This window comes from Drosophila santomea, chromosome 2R (assembly GCF_016746245.2).
Source record: "Drosophila santomea strain STO CAGO 1482 chromosome 2R, Prin_Dsan_1.1, whole genome shotgun sequence".
NCBI classification, from domain to species: Eukaryota; Metazoa; Arthropoda; class Insecta; order Diptera; family Drosophilidae; genus Drosophila; species Drosophila santomea.
This window is the reverse complement of record NC_053017.2, coordinates 9,630,474-9,650,956: the sequence shown is the minus strand read 5'-3', so window position 1 is coordinate 9,650,956 and position 20,483 is coordinate 9,630,474. Positions and strand designations below refer to the sequence as shown.

Genomic DNA, 20,483 nt, shown 5'->3' with positions numbered 1-20,483 from the left:
CCGCTGCTTGAGTTATCTGCAGTGCCCCCTCCCTCCCCCTGGAAGACAGCCCTCTCTTGGCGTTGGAGTTTTTTCTTCCATTCCATTTCCACAGCTTCACTTTTGGCGTGTGCCTTCCAGCTGCTCTCTGATCTCCCGCACACACACTCTGCCGTACTCAGTGCATGTGTGAGTGCTTTTGTCACTATCGGGGGGATAAAGAACAATGCCTTTTCATGGGTTTTACTGAAGATATTTGCTCTTGAAGCCCCCGAAAAAGTGATAAAATAAATACAATTTGCAATGTGGGTGTGCCACTTGGCCAGTTAAATATGCAGACAGGGACAAACACTTGTGCACAAGAGCCGAGCCGAACGCTCGAATTGAGGTCAAAATCATCCACAACTGGGTCTGGGCGGAAAAAGGGGGTCTCATTCCTCAGGTCGGGGTCGACGCCTCATTGCAGCAGAGGGTGGGTTTTCGCATTGGGGGTGTTTAGTTTGGCTTATCCTTTCCCCGAACGGAACTTAACTTATTGCAGGCCCAAAGTTTGTATATATATATATGTATGTATGTGGTACTCGCACAAAGACAAATCGCAGGGTTGTTTGGGACGTCGTTGTTCTATGGCCAATCAATTAAACTAAACAAATTGAGCGGAATGGAGAAGTGACTCAGCTAATCAGCAATTGCAACCCCTGCTTGCTGTGCCACTGCTTATTTCCCGGGGTCAAGAGACTTTAATTCCGTGGCGCAGAAGACCAGCATCGTGTGCGAGCGGGATGGCCAGCTGACTGGAAAGCGGGAGAGAGGGAGAAAAAGAGGAGATCCCCAAAGCTGAGGCCATAAACCCCAACACAAAGAAAGGACACTGACACACGGACGCAGCTTCTAGTTCTTTTCAGTGCATTCGTGTTGGTGTTGTTTGAGTTTGTGGGGGAGAAGAGGGACAGAGAGGCCGCCAAACAAAGAAAGCGGGAACAAAGAACGGCAGGTCATAGCAAATGAGTCAATTAAGCGAAAGTAACTTGGCAAAAATAAAACTTAACAACGGCAAAAAGCTGGTTGGCATTGTATAAACCTGTGATTAATTAGAATCTTCCCAGCACTTGATGCTCAAATGGCAATGCCACCAACACTTACACACATGTAATTGAGGAGAATGCGGCAGTGCCGTTTCAATTGGCGGGAGAGAGTGGAAGTGGAATAGACTTGAAGGTGCTCACCCGAGGTTATTTCCATTAAATGCATGTTTTCCAGTTTGGCTGGCATGTGATGTTATTGTTATTGTGCTTGCTTGCAGTGAAATCGAGTGTAAACAAAAACAATCGTACGAGATTTGCAAGTAACGTCCATTTAAATAATCCCCACACGCACACCACTGGCATCAGTTTTCTTTTGTATTTTTGTCACAATTGTACGTAATATAGTTGATTCGTCTGATCGTATATTTATTTTTCGTGTACCCTGTATATTTTAGCCTTTCATATTCTTATCACTTTTTTATTAACTTGCCACGGTTCCGGCTTTTCCTGTTTCCCCATCCGATTTCTCCACAGGATTCCCTAAACGCAAGGCCATACCCAGTGTGACGTAACGAAACGGAGAGACCAATCCCAGGTGTTACCACGCAGGACTTGTTACTTCTAGCCTAAAGGAACCGACCAGGAAGAACCGAAATCGGAAGGAACCATAGCAGACCAACCTTAAACAGGATAACCAGTCACCCATTACCACTTGTCTCTGTGTGCGTACGCGTGTGTGTGTTTGATTTGTGTGCGTTTCGTCGAGTGTCCCCAAGGATCATCAGAAAGACAGAGCTGACAAGGATCTAAGGCCCTTAGCTAGGATCCAGATCCCCAGAAAACGGGGAAAGCAACCAAGACGCCAAGAGTAGCCCACTCCGTGCCACCCAAGCACGCACCCATTTCGCCCCCGAGTCGATCCAGAAAAGCATCCACCATTCCTCTATCAACGTACGACGCCGCTCCCCTTTTGCACTCTTACGACGACAGTCCGCAGCGTTGGTCCGGAGTCACCAACGGGCACCAGGCAGGCGTCATCATAGATCAGTTCCGGGGCGGTAAAGCGATCATCATTGAGGGAGGCACCAGCACCGGTGATACGACGAGCATCGGCGGCGGCAGCGATTTACGACTGGTAATAACGGCCAATCCCAGCGAGATCGAGCGCAATTACGAGCAGCCAACCAATCGCGGTGGTGGCGGAGGCGGCGGCGTTATCGGCGTCAGCTGCGGTGGCCAAACCCCACCGACACCCTCGGTCGGCAAAACCCTGCTCAACACCAGTCCCAATCTTCTGCCGATCACCACAGCGACCGATACGTTCAACAACCTCAAGAATCTGGTGAAGATCGACAAGGGCTCCTCGCCATCGTCGGGATCGAATTCGCAGGGCGGCAATTACCGCAAGGGCGGCTCTAACGGCTCAGGATACAAGAGCGCCGGCGGCAACGGAGGATCTCCGGCCATAAGCGGCAACAGCGAAGGCGGCAGGAACGGCAGCCGATCATCTGGTGGACCGACCGGACACTTTTCCACTGGCTATAGCAAGAATTCCGCCAAAATTCGCCAACACGACAGTGAGGTGAGCCCAAGACCTCGACGATCTTACCAGGGTGACTCGTCGTCGTCGCGTTACTATCCAAAGAATAGTGACATTTTGGGTCAAGGCTTAAGCGGCAACTCCGACAGCTACAACGGCAGTTCCTCCTCTGGGAGATACCAGCAGCAGGATCAGCAAGGCGGAGCGCATCGTGGTAGTCGCAACAACTATCACTCAAACTCCGATGGCAGCTACAATCGATCACTAAACTCAAACTCCGTGGGAGGAGGATCTGGGGCAGTCGGCTCTGGAAGCGGTGGCAGCAATTATCGCTCCGCCCGCAACTACGAGAACGGCAATGGGAGCAACGGCCCACAGCCACGTTACGGCAGCGGCAACGGGAACGGCAACAGCAGCAACTCCAACTCCTCATCCGGCTACAACGGATCTGCAGCGAGCTCAACCAACAGCAAGTCGTCGTATGGGGCTTCGCGCGGTGGCAACGATGGAGGCGTGAGTAGCGGATACAGCAGCAACTACCGCGACAGCTACGAGGATTCACCATCGCACCAGCGGTACAACAACACCAACAGCTTAGAGCGGAACGGAGGAGGCGGATCAGGGGCAGGAGCCAGCGGAGGACCTCGCAGCTACGGCAGGTCTGAGGCAGATCGTTACGGGGGAACCCCATCCAGTCGCACGCCGACTCTTCGTAACGGCAATGCGTCTGCTCAGATCTCTGGCTCTACTTCCAACTCTTCGTACATTTCTCTGAACTCCGGATCTGCGTCGGCAGGGGGAGGAGCCACTCCTCATTCTCAACAGCATCAGGAACGATCCCAGGCGGGCAAGGCAAGCACTCCGCCACCAATCACCGGACGCTGGATACCACCATCGCTGCGTCCACAGCATGGACTTACCCAAAGCGAAAAGAACGACGCCGTCTTTCGGCGTGTGAGGGGTATTTTGAACAAGCTAACGCCCGAGAAGTTCCAGGAACTGAGCGATGAACTTCTGAAGCTGGATCTTAACTCGATTGTCATTTTGAACGGCGTTATATTGCTGATATTCGACAAGGCATTGGACGAGCCGAAGTACTCGTCTATGTACGCGCAGCTGTGCAAGCGACTTTCCGAGGAAGCCCCGTCATTCGAGAAGGAACCGAACAATTCGTGCACTTTCTTACGCCTGCTGATCGCGGTCTGCCGCGACAAGTTCAACAACCGACTAAAGCGCGACGAGAACGACAACCGACCTCCGCCCGAAAATGAGGCCGACGAGGAGGAGCGCCGCCATCTGGCCAAACAGCGCATGCTCGGCAACGTCAAGTTCATTGGAGAGCTCAACAAGCTGGACATGCTGGCGAAGAACGTACTGCATCAGTGCATCATGGAGCTATTGGACAAGAAGAAGAAGCGTACGGCCGGTACGCAGGAAATGTGCGAGGACATGGAATGCCTGGCTCAACTGCTCAAGACTTGCGGCAAGAATCTGGATTCAGAACAGGGCAAAGAGCTGATGAACCAGTACTTCGAGACGCTTGAACGTCGGTCTAAATCTTCTGAATATCCACCGCGGATACGTTTCATGCTAAAGGACGTCATTGAGCTACGCCAGAACAATTGGGTGCCGCGCAAGCTGGGCACCACCGAAGGACCCGTCCCCATAAAGCAAATACGCTCGGACGATGACTCAATCATACGCACACCGTTCCCCAATCGCAATCGGGATATGCGCAACAATGATCGCGACTCGGACAGCTGGATGAATCGATTTCATCTGAATATCCAGCCCGGCGGCTACAATGACATGTTTAGTGGACTGAGTGTTACGGGAGCATCTCCGATTGTCTCGCCGTAAGTATTCTGAACGTCATCGGACTACAGTTTGTTTTGTCTATGCGGGTATCGATCTTCTCCGAAGCCTTTTCAACAACATACAACATACATATATTTAATTACAAAGTGAATACAGAATTTCATATGATTTATTTGTTGTATTTCAGGTTCGCTACCAGCAATCGTGACCGAGACCGCGACAATCGCCAGTACAACAATCGCGGCGATCGCAACAGGGATCGCGACCAAGGCGGTAGCGGCGGAGCTAACTATGGCAACCGCTACAACAAGCACAACCAGAATGGAGGAAGCAGTGGCGGAGGATCCTCCAACAACCGGGATCGCGATGACTCACGTAGGAATAACGATCGCGACAGGGATCGCAATGACGGACAGTATGGGGGCAATCAGCTGCTGGGTAGTAAGGAATTGGCACCGAGGTTCAAACGCAACTTGATCACCACGAACCAAGATGCGGTGGAGAACTTGCAAATGCGCCCGGCAGCCAACTCCTTGCTCTTCCGAGCGGCCTCCCAGAACCAGAAGTTGCCGGCCACGTTGCCCATGTCAACACCGCCCAATAGCAGCAGCAACAACAACCAAGGCAGCTCGCAGGGCAAAGATCAAGGCCAGCTCTCAAACTCCCACTATCCTATGCTGGGCACGCCCACATCCCATCTGATTAATCCAACGCGTCCCTCGTCAACACCTTCCGCTGAATATGCTGATAATCGAAACCTTCTCGGAGTGCAACAGGAGAGGGGCTTGAAGGCCACCTCTTCATCGCCGAACTTTGCATCAGGAGCGGAGAAGTTGGATACAGATGGTCAGACGGGCAGAAAGGGCTCGCACGACGGCAAAGATCAGGGCAAGAATGGCTCCGTGGAGAGGCCAAGTACTCCGGCCGGCGGTGCTGGCTCGGCCAAGCAGCAAAAGAAAGATAAGGGTCCCAACAAGGAGGAACTGTCCAAGAAGGCCAGCCAGTACTTCAAGGATAAGTTCTACTACGACGAGGAGGAAGAGGCCGGCCCCGATGCTGAGATCAAGGATATTGAAGAGACAAAGACAGAGGCCGATGCTGCTCCTGTTGAAGATTCGGAGGTGAAGGAAGATACCGCTTCACCTGTGGCCACTCCAGATCGCTTCGCTGAGCTTGTAGATGGATTCCTCGAGCTAAAGCTGCCAGAGAAGGCGCTGAAGGATGTGTGCATCAATCTGCTGATGGATGTCTTGGACCGTGTAAACGATGTCTTCCTGGAACGTGCTGTGCGACTTTTGCAAACATTGCGCAAGCAGTCCAATATCAAGCCAAACATCGTGGTTGAGGTTTTCAAACAGCTGGTCAACAAGATGAACGAGCGTGAGGCACTCAATCCCCGTATCGCTAGTCTTGTAGCCAGTGTGCTGGCAAAGACAATTTGCGAGCCTGCATTGCTGAAGCTAACCGATATTGCCAACTTCACGGACAACGGCCAGCACTATCCGCTGTTCCTGCTCGTGCTGCAGCAACTGGTCAAGGTCATCGGCAAGGATGCGTTGGAGGAGAAATTCCGGGCGAGCAAAGTGGATCTTATTAACAGCCTGCCGGAGTCGGACCGCAACAAGGAACGACTGGCCGAGATACTCGAGGATCGACAGCTGTCTTTCCTTTATCCGCTGCTTAAGGTGCAGGCCGAGATGCTGAAGCAGCTGCAAAGCGACCCGAACCCCAACAACTTCTATAAGTGGATTAAGGCCAACGTTGACAACAAGTACTACAAGGACCCGGGCTTCATCCAAGCCCTAATGACCGTGGTGGTCAAATACGTGACCAAGGAGACGACGCTGGCGGCTAACCTCGACCCTAAGGAGCACCCAGAGAAATCTGTGACCCAGAAGGAGCAACAGCTGCTGGAGAACTACAGCCAGATGCTACAGACCTTCCTGGGACAGAACGAGCTTCAGTTGATGGCTCTCTACGCTCTGCAGACGTTCTGCTACAATGAAAATTTCCCCAAGGGTAAGAGCTAATCTTTCTAAATCAATATGTTCAAGGTTACTCATATTTATTTTTTTTGTTTTGCGTTAGGCATGCTGTGTCGTTGGTTCAAGTATCTTTACGAATCTGAAATAATCGAGGAGGAGGCATTCGTCCTGTGGAAGGAGGAGATTTCCGACAAATATCCAGGCAAAGGATCCGCTTTGTTCCAAGTAAACGCCTGGTTGACTTGGCTACAGGAGGCCGAATCTGAGGACGATGAGGATTAGGAAGCACCAGTCCCCCATAATAACGCTATATGTTTATCACTTCCAATATTTATTCACAAATCGATAATGATTACATAAGGAAAAACAGCAAAACTAACAAAACACGCAAAATAAGAAAGAAAATACCATCAGGATGGAAGTTAGAAATCGCGGTTGCAAATCTTAGTCAAATTATAGTAAAAAGGAAAAACAAAAAAAAAATTAATCAAAATTATTTGATATCCAACAAATTCAAAGATCTTTAAAAATCAATTATCAATAAATAAAGCGCAATAGACGTCAAATATAACCGATATTTAATCCATACATCATCATAACTGCAAGCGAAATTAGTAAATTACCATTCACATTTCAAACATAACGACTAATTAGTGAATGTCATCTTTTTTTTTTTTTATAACAACCGGAACTGATCTTTAAATCGAATAACGTTGATTTCAATTGCCTTTTTTTGGTACTCTCGACGATTTCCCTTTTGTGTATTTAAATAAGTAGGTCAAATATAAGCGACAACATAAACATAAAAAAGGAAATACCAATCGACGCGCGCCGAAGAGAGCAAAACAAAATCTGAATGTAATTGTGAACAAAATATCGTATATATGTATTAAACTCAACAAACGTAAACATTAAAAACTCGCCCACATTAAATAGAGCCTTAATAAATGCAACCAACACTGCGAACGGCGAAATCGAACTGATTTTCATTGAGTATTAAGGGAGCGCAAATTTAAATTTCGCGCCTTGGCTCATTATAACTGCCTATCGATAATACTTTCGATTATTTTAAAAAGCAATGATCGTTTCATTGTCTGGCAACACTGCGCTGGTCAAATTTGCAATTTCATTGTTTTCTTTTTAAATATTGCTAGTTTGTATATAACATTCGCTATTAATGGAGAGGGCGACTGATGATGTTGTGCCTGCGAAGGAATCCGGTGGATTTACCTCACATTGCGTCCACTTGGAGGCGGGTCCCTCGCAATTTACCGTGCGCGCCCTGAAAATGCAGGGCAGCACCATGCTGATTATAAACCCCAAGGAATCGGAGGTTTTCGAGGAGCTAGCGGTGGGCATGCCCTCTCGTAACTCCGCCAGCAGCGAGTCCATATCCTCCACCATCCTGGGCGGACATGGTCAGACCGACTCATCCGTTCTGGCCGCCAAACTGAGTAAACGCTACTTCCGGCAGTTCTATGTGAGCCTCAATCTCAAACTGGATCGCTTGGTGTTCCCTCTGTTCGAGAAGGCGCTAGTCACCTACATGCAAGACCATCTGGAGCACTTCGCTTGAGTGAGTACCACAACTTAGTGTGGCATAAATTTAAACCTCTATCGCTGACTTATTTCTGGTTCACGTGCACACAGGGCTCGCCTGCGATACCGATGACACGGCGCCGCGTGGGGGTCAACGTCTATTTCGGGGACCGGCGGCTACCCCACGGACACAGCTCCAAGTACTCTACGCACTCCATCAGCTTACTATCTGGGATCTGTGATCTCCGATTCCCGATCTCCGCTCAGACGTCATGCGGCGGCCGAGTGAGCGCGAACTTTAAACGTGTATCGGTGAAACGAATTTTGTACAATAAATTTATTGCCCTAAGTAAGTTTACAGACGTACGTACGCTTTATCAATTGTGTCGCGATAGTGGTGCTCAATGTAAGAAGAGGTCACCCGCTGTGGGAGTGATCGCGTGCCACCCGCATGCTCTTCATGCTGCTTCACCACCACCCAATGATTTGAAGGTCAGTTTGGCTGCACTGATCGCTTGATAGGTGATTTCCCCGCCATCGTATCAAATTCGAATATACATACGTTTGCTCGTATTGCGTCGTTCCGGTTTCCCTTTCGTATAAATGTTTGGAGTTTAGAGTTTGATTGCAAAAGCCATCTGGAAGTTTTGTAACTGGGTGCCATTTTAGTTTGATCCCTGAATACCATCATCAATACCAATCAATTTTGTCTCAATGAACAATTTAACAATTAAGCTTTTAAAAAATGGATGTTAGAAAGACATTCGCATTTGGATTGGCAAGTATTTAAACTTAAATACCTAAACGACTGTGGTTGTGTGTGAATATATTTACTAAGTGGGATTACAATTCTCAATCTGATTTGCCAATTTAAATGGATGAAAAGAATATTTATGGATATTGTATTTATGATTTGCGTTATTAAAAATAGTTTCTTTGGTTAAAGTTTTAATAAAATGAAATATTTAAGGACTGCTTTTAAAGTGAAGCTATAGGAATTCCCAACTTTGCTATTTACTCACGAGCAAAAGGTTGAAGTCACTTCCTGCACGTGTGCCCAATTATAATGATTGCGATATCTAAAATATCCAAGTCATTTCAGTATTTTCGAATGTCACAGAGAGTGTGCAAATTGAAAAGTTTGAAGCCCAGGTAAAGATAGTTGAAGGACCAACATCATACCTTCATAATGCCCTTTATCTATCGGCATTCTCAGACCTAAAGGTGGCTACACTTCCTGCCCGCCAATCGTAAATATAAATCGGTTGATAAGACGCCTATATTACCCCCGCCAAGAATGCCAGTCATGTACAAGGGAGCAGCCCCCAGCAGCGTTGTGCAATGGTTGTTGGTTGGATCACACCGCCTGGAGGTGTCGTTGAAACTTTTCCGCTAAACTTCCCACTGGGGGAACAGCAACAAAAACGAAGAACACCAATTTACGAAACAACAACAAATTTCGCCTCTCATAATAAGGCCCAGTCTAGACGAGATATTGTCAGGCGTATCAGTGGTGGTAACAGCGACAATAGCATATCGCTCCCAAATAGCAGCACCCATTGAACGGGTATAAAAATAGAGCCCCAGCCGGAAGGTCTGCGCTCCGGGGTCTGTGGGCTCCCACGAATGTCTGGAATGCTTTTTCTTTTTTCTGCTTTTGGTTCCCCCTGTTGGCGTTCCCTAATAACTTTTCCTTTTTGGCCATATCAGAGCTGTCTGGCGATAAGCGCCCTATAAATAATAGATCCCAGTCGGCCATCTGTAATAAACGATTTGGGATTGGCCCGGGATGTGAGTACTAGTATGTAGGTTCCATGCCTCGGTTGCATGTCCCTGGTTTGGATGACTGGCTGGCGGGCTGGCGGTACATGGACTTTGGAAGTCTGTCGGTGGCGGCGGCAACAAAGTAATTAGCCTTCCGCGGGACTACCATAGTCATATCAGCGCCCCCAGTGGGTTCCCACTGCGGCGATAAGCCGGCTGGACTTCCAGTGGACCCTTCTCCGCGGCGGCTGCTGCTGCAAATGTGCATCTTGGCTGATAAACCCGTAGGTTCAGGCGCACGCCCACCGGTCAAGCTGGAGCGGCTCGGATTGCTACGGAACACAGCTCTGTTCGGAGAGGAGATCCCAATGCGAATCTGCTGCGAGGGCTTATCGGACCACCAGGCCACCTTTGCCAGCCATCCAGACCCCGCCGGTTATCGGTCGAGTGTTGTTAATTTGATAGAAATATTGAACATCATTGCGCCCGACGGACTGCACCCTGCCAATCCGGTTCGATCCGGATCGCCGGATCGAGTGTCTACCCGCCTAGTTGGGTGCGGATTTGTTTTTATTTACGCCAAGATTGGGACCACGGAAAATTAATAAGCGCACACGCTTAGCTCCCAGCTCCCCAACGGAAATTCGCAAATGTTCCTTTCAGCATGCTGACACTGATAAGCTGAGAAGCCGAGTAGCCGAGAAGCGAGAAGCCAAGAATGCGAGAAGCGTCTGGACTTTGGGAATGTCCAAGGGGGAAATGCGATTTGGGATCCAATCTCGGGGGGATTGGTGCGGTAGTTCTGGTGACAATGGGAGCTCGCTTATCGACAGCCGCTCGCGCCATACAAAGTTCACACTGTCAGCCAGAAAATCTGGATTTTTTTTTGTACTCATTTCTTGCGCGGACTTAATTGCCGGCAAGTGCCGTTGGCAAAACATAAAAATTAGGTTGCGCCTGGGGTCCTTCATCGCCTGTCTTCGATTTGGGCAGGCGATACGGCCGTGGCCAAGGCCGTGCTTTTGGAAGATTCCGCTGAACTGACCTCGCCATGCGCGACTGTACTGCGACTCGATTGGTTGGGCGAGCAGTCGTGCTCCGATTAGGCCCCCTATCTATTTATAAATCATGATTCGCCATCTGGTGGGGGGAACTGGGACTGGAATGGGGATGGGGATGGGGATGGGGATGGGAACTGCGAAGTGGAAATGGCAATGAGTCCGCTTACACGACCACGACCACAACCACGTTCGCCTCCACCTGTCGCACTGCTGATAGAGGGCAAGGGCTTATCAAAGTCCCTGATGTCAGGTTGTCTCCTTACGTAAGCCAGGGACCCCACTCGTTGGCCCGTGCACAGGGACGGATTACGTCGTGGGGATTGGTCGATTGGCCGCAGTTTGTGGGCTCTGCAGCGCTGGGGCTTGGAGCGAAGGTTGCTCCCCCAGTGATTCACGGGCCCAGACAGCGCCTCCGCCGCCTGATAACGCCGATAGCTTTAGCTGGCTGATAGCTGATAGCCATAGCCATAGCCATAGCCATAGCCACCACCCAGCAGAGCGCAACTCCGCAACTCTGCGTCCCGCCATTCCACGAGCCATTCGCGTCATGGCGCACCATGGCAAGTTTTGGGCCAAAAGATATGGAACCGTGGCGGCATGTGGCGGCGTCTGTTGACTTGGCGTGAGATAACCACCTTATCGCCGCCCCACACACTGAGGTGAAGACGGCGGCCAAACCCAAGAATGAATTTCTGCGTTCCGGATTGTACGCTTTCATATCATGCAAATGTGGGGGTTTACTATTTCTGATAGTGTGATAAAATTATAAACGAGAATGACGGGTTTCGCATAGCTTACGACATATAGAATATATCACTTTTATTTGCAGTGTACTGATGGACTCTCTAATGTGCTCTTTTTAATGCACAGTTGGAGTTTATATCCTTTATGGTGTTCAGAATTGAACTTTAACTTTTTATAGCTTATGCTTAATTTTAACTTTGTAATCATAAAATAATACAGAAATGAGTTACAATTTCCTAATTTTATGACTAGCTTTCAAAAAGCTTATCCACTTATTACTCTTATTACTTAAACTTTTGATCTATAACTATTTACTGTTTATTCATATGCGCCAGTGAGGAAAACACTTAATTGTTTCCAGGCTTTGTTTTAATAATAAATCTATTTGTGGAAATGATGCAAAGCGATCTTATAGTGGACTGCTTGATGATTCTAGAACCAGCCATCCTGAGGCACAAGACCTAGATGGGTTTGCAGACCCGTTTTCGCTGAGTGCACTAGTTCAACTCCAAGAGTTGACGTACCTGTTCAAGTGAAGGGGTGGCATGGGAGTGGGGCTCGGTTCGGTTCGCAGGGGGGTGGGGGGTACATGCAGGGAATTCGCTACGCGGTACGAAGTGCAAGTCAGGCAGGCGGGTAGGCAGACGGCACCGGGCGATAAGGCTTGCCCCCCAAAGAGCGATCATCGGGCGCACACATGTGCATGTGTACATATGTGGGCTGGCTGACTGGCTGACTGACTGGCTCTCCACTTGTGCGTTGTTGATAAGGGGGCGCAGACCGTACCCTGGTCGTCCCCCAGTCAACCATCCACGTCGCAGTCCATCCAGCACGGAGTTACACTCACGTAGTGTGTGCTTTTGCCCCAGATCCACTTGCCCCAGCGGACTTTTTTCCACCGCTCCGCTACGCACCTGCTCTTTGGCGCTCCAGTGTTTTGGTTCCGTCTGCCGCCCTCCCCTCTGCCGCCACTCCCCCGCCGGACCCGTCTGCAGCCTTCGGCGCTGATAAGCGTACCCTGTCCGTCTGGGCGACCTCTTATCGCCGGCCGAGTTTCGCATATTACCCGAACCTCTGCATTCGAGCGGCTCATTCGATCGGCAGGCGCGTTAGCGAAAGCAACCAATTTCTCGATCAGCACCCACCACAGACCACAAACATGGATATAGTACAAAAGTCAATCTTCAACAGCGGCCCAACCAGAGGAATCTACGAGCCGCCCGTCGGCTACTTTACGCCGTACAACACTCCGCCGTACATAGCTGCCTACTCGGATTCCGGCAGCTGGTTGGTGGATCACCATCACCACCAGCAGCAGATGCAGCACATCAGGTTTCCCACGCCGCCCATCACACCGCCGCGTCCCATCGCCGGATACGGATACCGCCAGCGCACCCAGTCCGTCATAATGAAGGCTCGCGGCCAGCAGGACGACCTCTGCCGCAGTCCAGTGGAGTTCCCCGACGACAGCAAATCCTGCAGCAGCAGCAGCGAGTGCGGCACCGCCAGCGATTTCATCTGCAACTGGACAGATTGCGATAGGTAAGAGTCAACATCATCAAAAACTCCTGGAAAAATGAAAGCAATTTGCTAAGGGGGCCAGCACTTTCGCAATGTTTTTAACTTAACCGTAAAAATTGGGGAAAATTAAAAAATTTAAAGGATACAGCACACAGTGTCCAATTCAACCAATGGATTTTTTTTACAACAAGTTCTGATGGAAGAAATTAATTTAAAACGATTATTATGGAGATTATTAGTTCTTATAACAAAAAGTAATATAGTGTTAGAATAATGGTTATAAAAGGTTAAAATTCACATTCCCCTGCTAAGTCAATTTTTGTTGTTTAAATTAGAACTTGAAATAGACCTGAACACAATCAACAACTTAGTTCTTTCGAATTTTGAGTCGCTGAAACAAAGCATTGAGAAATTCTAGAAAAATATAAAACACAGTTTTCTTACCATTAAAACTGATTACGCATTCGACAGAAAAAAAACCCAGCAGAATGGAATTGTTTGAACTGTTGGACTCGACTTTCTGATAAACCAGGCAATATTGATAATATGATTTTGGGTCAAATTGATAGAGATGAATTGTATTTATGGCCAGCAAATGCAATTATTTTGGATAAGCAATCGAACCACAATATATCAGTGTACTAACCAACGAAATCCCCTTGATCCTTGCAGAGTTTTCGACACCTTGGATGCCCTGGCACAGCACGTGACCCAGCGACATGCGATCGCCAGCCTCACAGACGGACTCTACTACTGCCGCTGGAGGGGATGCCAGCGCAGCGAGCGGGGATTCAATGCCCGCTACAAGATGCTCGTCCACACCCGCACCCACACCAAGGAGAAGCCGCACCGCTGCCACCTGTGCGAGAAGTCCTTCTCGCGGGCGGAGAACCTCAAGATCCACATCAGGTCGCACTCGGGCGAGAAGCCCTACAAGTGCAGCTTCGAGGGCTGCCAGAAGGCGTACTCGAACTCCTCGGATCGGTTCAAGCACACGCGCACCCACTCGATGGAGAAGCCGTACATGTGCAAGGTGGCCGGCTGCCAGAAGCGCTACACGGATCCCTCCTCGCTGCGAAAGCACGTGAAAACCTTCAAGCACAGCATCCACCTGATCGCCAGCCAGCCGCTCACCCTGCCCAGCGTACCCTGTCTGCTGGAGGCCAGCAGCGAATCAGCGTTCACGTGTCTTCCCGCTGCCGGCAGTGTGGAGTCCACCAGCTCCTCCTCCTCCGCCCGCTATTACGATGACTCCAACAATGAGCCCAGCGATTACTCGCTAAAACCCAAACAGGATGCGGAATTCTCGCCCAGCTATTGGCTAGGCGAACGACAGCATAGCTACCTCCATGGCGAGGACTTCTTCGTTAAGATGGACGTGGAGTCGCCGCTGGACCTGCGCATCCATCGAATCTGAACTGGCCAACCGGTTCGCCTCTCGTCTCTCTTCCCCTTCTAGTCATTGTGCTGTTTCCCAGCTCTTGTCACCACACCTAGATTACTATTTAACGTGATTAAAGACTGTTGTAATTGAACTGCTCTAGTTTGGCATTGGGGTTACCTTTGGGATTGTTCTATGTTCCTTCATAGTGATTCTGGGCAAAAAGATTACTGGTCATGGTAGTAAACCGAATTTATCAAAATAAACCTCAAGGTATTGGAAAATCCCCAGTTACAGACAGATCTGTCGCAAAAATAGTGAACCATCCTAATCGACTTTGATAAGACTTTATGATCCAGACGTACCTTCAACTTTGTTTGGGGGAAAATCCCCAATTCGAATGGCTAGGCCGACAGAACGCTGGATATTGGAAAATATTTATTGTTTAAATGCGCATCTAGACGAGTTTTTCACAACTGTTAATAACAGATTTAATCTTTTTTTGCGGTTTATAGGAATGTTAGTTGATCTAGATAACCTCTCGTTTTTATACAAACAACACGAACGAACAAAATAAATAGCAAAAGTATTTCACATTTGAAATAGATGAATACACTTTGAAAGCGATATCAGGGTGTACACTATATATAGGCATATATACTGGCAACATACTACATAGTAGAACCAAATAATCAAATTAATATTATTGTTGCACTCGCGTCAATTAAGGAAACATATACGTTGTAGTCCCATCATCAGGATCTGCTGTACACTTGTACACCTGGGCTGGATGCGGCTTGTGGTGGCCAGTTACCATTAGCCATATCATTACGCTCTAAAAAATCTTACAACTCGTACAATATATTGTCGGCAAATTGGGCACTCGTTCAACACTTTTCCACAGCTCGTGCATGTGGCCATGTGCCCGCACTCTAGAAAAACGCACTCAATCGGCGCGTCCATGCAGATCTTGCAGAGCTCATCAGTGGCGAGTTTTTCAACAGCTGCGTAAATGGTTCAATGATTACTAGGTCAAAATTACAGTGCAAAGTCCAAAGCTCACCTGGACACTCGCGCATGGTTTTCCACAGCCTGCTGACGCGATCGAGAAGCTCCTGCTTCTCGCAACAGCCTTTGTAGTCGACGCGGTGCAGCATGAGCACCTCCTTTAACTGCTTCACTGTCAAACCCTCCAAGTCTTTTCTATAAATCAATAAAGAGGCATTAATCATGCAACGATTTTTAAGAGAACAGAGCACTTACAAATCCTCAAAGTCTTCCAAATTGACGAATCGTGAGTCAATGCCGGCTGTCGGTTCGAAGTCCGACGGAGCGGCGTAAACATGAATGCCCTCGTCATCGTCCCAGCGAATATCTTCGTCTTGCGTTGGCGAGAACTCAATTGTCGGCGTGATTGGCATGTCTGGTGACCTTCCGCCAGCAGCCACACTGATGGCATCCACACTGAGAGGTGACACCGCGTGGCTATCGGCATCGGAGACGTCCACCGACTTGGTGCGCTGCTCCAGGTACGTGAGGAACTCCTGGAGCTCCCGTTTGATGTCCTCTTCGGACATTTGCGAGTTCTCCAGATGGCGTCGCATTTTCTCAACATGCCGACGAATGTTTGTCTTGTTTTTACCGCAGCGCTGGCAGCTCTGGCGATGGGAGTGCGGATGCAGGCCGTGCTCTGGGTGTTCACTCAGCGTAGAAAGCCCCAGGCTTAGACCAGGTCCACCTGGCGTCACAGGTGACTCGTCATCGCTTGAATGGTAGCGACGATTCAAGTAACCATCGGATCGTCTTCGGGTGACCTTCTTTGTGCGCTGCGGTACGGCGGGAATGAACGCCGGACTTGGGTTTGCCGGGCGCTGTTCTATGTTCAGTGTCTGAGTGCTTTCGCCCATCTGACTTTCGTCGCCCTCGACCGCCGGTCTGTTGCGCAATGTCACCTCCAAAATCTCCTCAGCGGCACTCGTGGTCGGCGTCTCTTCCACGGCGTCGATCCGATTTACCTCCAGCACCTGCCATTGATCGAGGTGACTGCTGTTGGTGTCTGTGGTGGCCTTGCTCTCGTCGGAGATGCCGCCAATGGCTCCCAGTTCCTCAAAACTTGATTGCGAGGAGGCATCCGCCTTGGAGCTGCTTGAGCCCGGCTTGGAGCAGCCCGGACTAGGTGCTGTGTTTCCTGTAGGTCCATTTTCTCCGGTCGCCAGACCAACAGGACTGGGCTCTGTGGCAGCATTAGCTCTCCGGCCACTGGTGTCAGTTTTGAGCGACAACGAAACGCGCTCACTGAACGTGGCCATAATCTCTTCGTCTGAGCACTCACAGTCGGACTTGCTTTCTGCGTCTTCCTGCTCCTCATGGTTTGCTTCCGGATGGGCCACCTGGGCCTGGCTGCTACTGCTGGCAACTCGATTATTCGAGGCCTGCGTGGAAGTTGAAGGACTGCTGCTGCTTTGACTGCCACCATTGGTGGTTGTGGCCGGCTGTTGGACATGCACGCGTTGTGGTCCGCCGTTAACGGCACTGGCATAAGTGGGAATCTCACGCGTAGATACTCGCGGCTGCTCGAAAATGTGGGTGGGCACACCCTCCGGCTGCCTGCTCTCCGGCGGCTTTGTGGTAACTTTGGAATCAAACGAGGCTAGCGAATCACTGATGTTATCGCTTAGGTTGGAGAAGAAGTTTTGGCACGACTGTTTAAGGCTGTCAATGGGATTGGCCTGGCCGCGACCCGGACTGTTGGAGGAGGCGTTTGAGCCTCGGCTCCTGTCAACCTGGGCCACATGGGTGAGGACCAGTCCCACAAGCTCCTCTTTCTCTGTGGAAAAAGTTGTGTTAAGTAGTTTGTGCTGGAAGTTTCCCTAACCAGGGGACCCCCGGATGTGTAACTTACCTAGACAGCCTTCAGTGGAGATGTGTTTGGACTGCAGATAGAAAATCAGGTCCTTGGGCTTGAGCTTTAATAGATCTGTCCTTGACAGAGGACGCTGGGCGAATACGGAGCATCGTTTGCAACGCCTGGATGCGATGCAGTTGGCACAGTAGTAGCGTCTAGTGGGGGATTAGCAAATGTCGGTGATTCCCCGAAATCTAAGACAACAATATGCACTGTGCATTACTCACTTGCAGTCGAAGCAAGCGCGCTTGCGACGGAACACCGTGAATTCCACGCCGCAACTTTCGCAGGGCATCGTGGACGTTGGACACTGGCCAGCTGCTCCTATCGACCGCGTCCTTGCGCTGAATCCTTGCCCTTCCTGGCGATTACACCCCTTCCGCCTGCTCACGCCCACTGTGCTGGCATTGCGTTTGTTTTTCAATGTCAACGCCGTGAATCACTGGATAGAGAATGCACTGCAGACGGCTATCATTTCCACCTGGCGGGGCTTCGGTCAAGTGGGGTGCGCGGAGGTGCGGTGCACTCAACACTTAATCATAGCCAGCTGCCTGCGTTCGCGATGATTTTTATAATTTTATCAGGCCAACCAAAATAGCAATTTAATGTACTTGTGTCACGGTTGCATTATCAACGTATTTCTATCGGTCCAACCTGCCGATATGGATATCGATAAACTTGGCAATTGGCGGTTGATTTGAACGCAACCCCATTAGTAACCAACTATTATGTTGGAATATCTATCTAATGCGCCTCGCTATAATAAACAAATCCAATAAGCCAATTTAATTACTCTTTTAGTTGGTTTTATTTAATTCACATCCACTACTTACAATTAAGTATGTAATTGTATGCATTTAAATAGTTAAGTGCCATAAAATGTTGCAATCTTGTTTAAAATAATACATCAATTAATTGCTAAATATTATACGGTCTGCCTTCTGCTCCGCCTACAAGTCAATTAGTTATATACACATGTGGTTTCCGATGATTGAGCTTTTCCAAAATTCTTGTCGATAAGTCTTTAATTACATAAACAAATGCGTCCGTTGTTGCTCTGGCCAGAATGTTGGCCAGCCATAATAAGAGCGGGCTATTGATGGCAGTTGGAGAGTCCGTCCTCAAGCAGCGCCAGCACCGCATCGTTCGTTTTCAGTGGCCACGGGTGTTTTAAGGTTGTTCGTTCACAGGGGATCTTAAGCAGCAGCAAGAGAGAGCGAGTCGTCAGTGAAGATGAAAATGTACATTCTTTAATTTCTATTGGCGAGTTGAACGTTGCTTGGCCCTGAAGAGACTGGAGACTGGCTACTATGACACGAGACCCGGATCCTCGGCTTTCACGTGGCTCTGCAGGGGATCGTCGTTGTTGTTGTCATCGTCGTGGATGCCCGAGGAAACCAGCGCCCGATTTTTCTCGTAGTCGACAAAGTCGTCGAAGAGACTGGGCCACGCTTCGGTATCATCGTAATTTTGTATATCACATTGTTCCGTAAAATTGAGGTACATGTTCCATGTATCCTTCGGTATGCGGCGAATATTCGGGTGCTTTTCGAGGAAGTGTATCCAGTTGGAGAAGAGATCAGGTGTTTGTACAGTGAACACGAGTTTCCACAGGTCGATAGCCATCTCGAGTGAGAGGACGCGCTGATCGGGCTCCAGACCAAAGCTGTAATAGATGTAATAGAGATGCAATTTAGATACTGAATGTTGTCGGCAGTGAGAACAGAGTACCGGAATGTGAAGCGGTACAACTGCTTGAACATCTCGGCGTCCGCCTTGAGCATCTCGATTGTCTGTTCCAGACGCACACGGATGCTGGCTATTGTGTCCGCCCTCATCTTGTGCAGACCCTCAATGAACTCCACCTTGGTGAAGCGGCACATCTGCGAGGCATCCAGGCACCAGGCCAGGACGAGAATTGCGAACTCATCGGGCTGATAGTTGAGGTCATTGCACAGTCGCTCGATGCCGTCCGTGAGTATCATGTCCTCGTCGTCCGGATCTTTGTACGCGTCGAATAGTTTGCACAGCGTCTGGTGCGACACCTCCATTGATTCCTTGACAGCTATTAGAATATACAACATCCAATGAGTATTCCGCCAAGGCACTCGGATGAACGCTGACTTACCAGTTGTTATGATATCGCTCATGGTGGGCGCACTGCCATTAAGCAAACCTAAAGACTTAAAACTATTACGCTTAGTATCACAATTGTTTGCTTTTGCTGGCTTGAGTGGAGTTCGGCTAGAGAGCAGTTCATCGGTTTCTAAAAAGCGTAGGGCGGAATAAAGGAGGGTTCTTAGATTTTGGATCACAATGCGGCTATGAACATTTAGAATACCCACCTAAGGCGCAGCGCTCGTTGGCATTGGGATTAATGCCCACCGATTCGTAGCAATTTGCAAGGCTGGTTGCCGTCTGGCAGGCGTTGGAATTGGAATTGTGTGAATTGGGGGACGAGGCGTTCGTTGGCATCGATTGTTCGGCGGCAGACTGGAAGCATTTCAGGCAATTGCCCATAGTGCGGGCGTGCTTGGTGCACCACCAGGTCTTTCTCCTCCCCCGTGCTCCGCCTGCAGTTGCTTGCTTGCTTAACAGGAGCACTTGATGGCTTCCAGTTTTGTTTTGGCTGAGACACTGTGATTTGTCGAGGGCGTGCAATTGCAAGTGAGGTCGCTGGTCGTATAGCTCCTTGGGAATTTATTAACTATGCATTGGCACTGCGATTCCCTCCTCTGGCATATGGTGGTGACTATTCCGAATCCAATTCCGATTCCAAGTACTTTTTTTACGAGTACAAACAAGTACGATTCCGATTCCGATTCTTTGTTGTCACTGCGATTGCTGTTGTTATTTTGGTGCCTCCTACGCAAACGCACACTCACGCGTATACACATACATGTGCAGGTTGCAACTGCAGCAGTTGGTGCCACCAAATCGCGCTCGTCTCTCTTAGCTGATGGTTCTCATTCACATTTTCAGTTCACCGTGTTCCAGCGCTTGTTTAACTACAATTTTGTACGATATTTTTAATTTGATTTATCTCGCTTTTTCACTTGTCTTGTTTTTTTCTGGCAATCGGACCAGGGCGGCACTAGTCAACCAGGGCTGCACTGCTCTACGTTGCTTGTATGCGATAGTCGTCACGAATTCGGTCTGGCAACGCCCTATCGTTAGAGAGAGTCACAGTGGGCACAGTAGTTCGCATTTAAAAAAATTCC

At 49.3% G+C, this 20,483-nt stretch overlaps 5 protein-coding genes across 5 annotated transcripts; 3 read left to right on the top strand and 2 right to left on the bottom strand.

Annotated features, from left to right (window-relative positions):
- Positions 1 to 1,830: 1,830 nt before the first annotated feature.
- LOC120447073 (eukaryotic translation initiation factor 4 gamma 2) lies at positions 1,831 to 7,280 on the top strand (the record flags this gene model as incomplete). Its single annotated transcript, XM_039628464.2, has 3 exons — positions 1,831 to 4,400; positions 4,550 to 6,381; positions 6,451 to 7,280. Coding segments are annotated over 3 exons (4,581 nt in total), but the record flags the coding sequence as incomplete, so codon positions are not given.
- Positions 7,281 to 7,427: 147 nt separating this feature from the next.
- Positions 7,428 to 8,239, top strand: LOC120447074. The gene is made up of 2 exons (XM_039628465.2): positions 7,428 to 7,923; positions 7,998 to 8,239. Exon 1 carries the CDS (start codon positions 7,525 to 7,527, stop codon positions 7,921 to 7,923), a length of 399 nt encoding a protein of 132 aa, XP_039484399.1. The 5' UTR covers positions 7,428 to 7,524; the 3' UTR covers positions 7,998 to 8,239.
- A 4,297-nt stretch (positions 8,240 to 12,536) lies between these two features.
- LOC120446459 (zinc finger protein GLIS2 homolog) lies at positions 12,537 to 14,511 on the top strand. The gene is made up of 2 exons (XM_039627456.2): positions 12,537 to 12,997; positions 13,649 to 14,511. Exons 1-2 carry the CDS (start codon positions 12,615 to 12,617, stop codon positions 14,391 to 14,393), a joined length of 1,128 nt encoding a protein of 375 aa, XP_039483390.1. The 5' UTR covers positions 12,537 to 12,614; the 3' UTR covers positions 14,394 to 14,511.
- A 271-nt stretch (positions 14,512 to 14,782) lies between these two features.
- On the bottom strand, positions 14,783 to 17,904 carry LOC120445103. Its single transcript, XM_039625245.2, has 5 exons — positions 17,490 to 17,904; positions 17,260 to 17,417; positions 15,621 to 17,184; positions 15,421 to 15,560; positions 14,783 to 15,361 (listed from the first exon to the last, which is right to left on the bottom strand). The coding sequence occupies exons 1-5, from the start codon at positions 17,555 to 17,557 to the stop codon at positions 15,186 to 15,188; spliced, it is 2,106 nt and encodes a 701-aa protein (XP_039481179.1). The 5' UTR covers positions 17,558 to 17,904; the 3' UTR covers positions 14,783 to 15,185.
- A 147-nt stretch (positions 17,905 to 18,051) lies between these two features.
- LOC120445102 (DCN1-like protein 3) lies at positions 18,052 to 20,371 on the bottom strand. Its single transcript, XM_039625244.2, has 5 exons — positions 20,162 to 20,371; positions 19,608 to 20,097; positions 19,391 to 19,528; positions 18,994 to 19,327; positions 18,052 to 18,928 (listed from the first exon to the last, which is right to left on the bottom strand). Exons 2-5 carry the CDS (start codon positions 19,780 to 19,782, stop codon positions 18,571 to 18,573), a joined length of 1,005 nt encoding a protein of 334 aa, XP_039481178.1. The 5' UTR covers positions 19,783 to 20,097; positions 20,162 to 20,371; the 3' UTR covers positions 18,052 to 18,570.
- Positions 20,372 to 20,483: the final 112 nt, after the last annotated feature.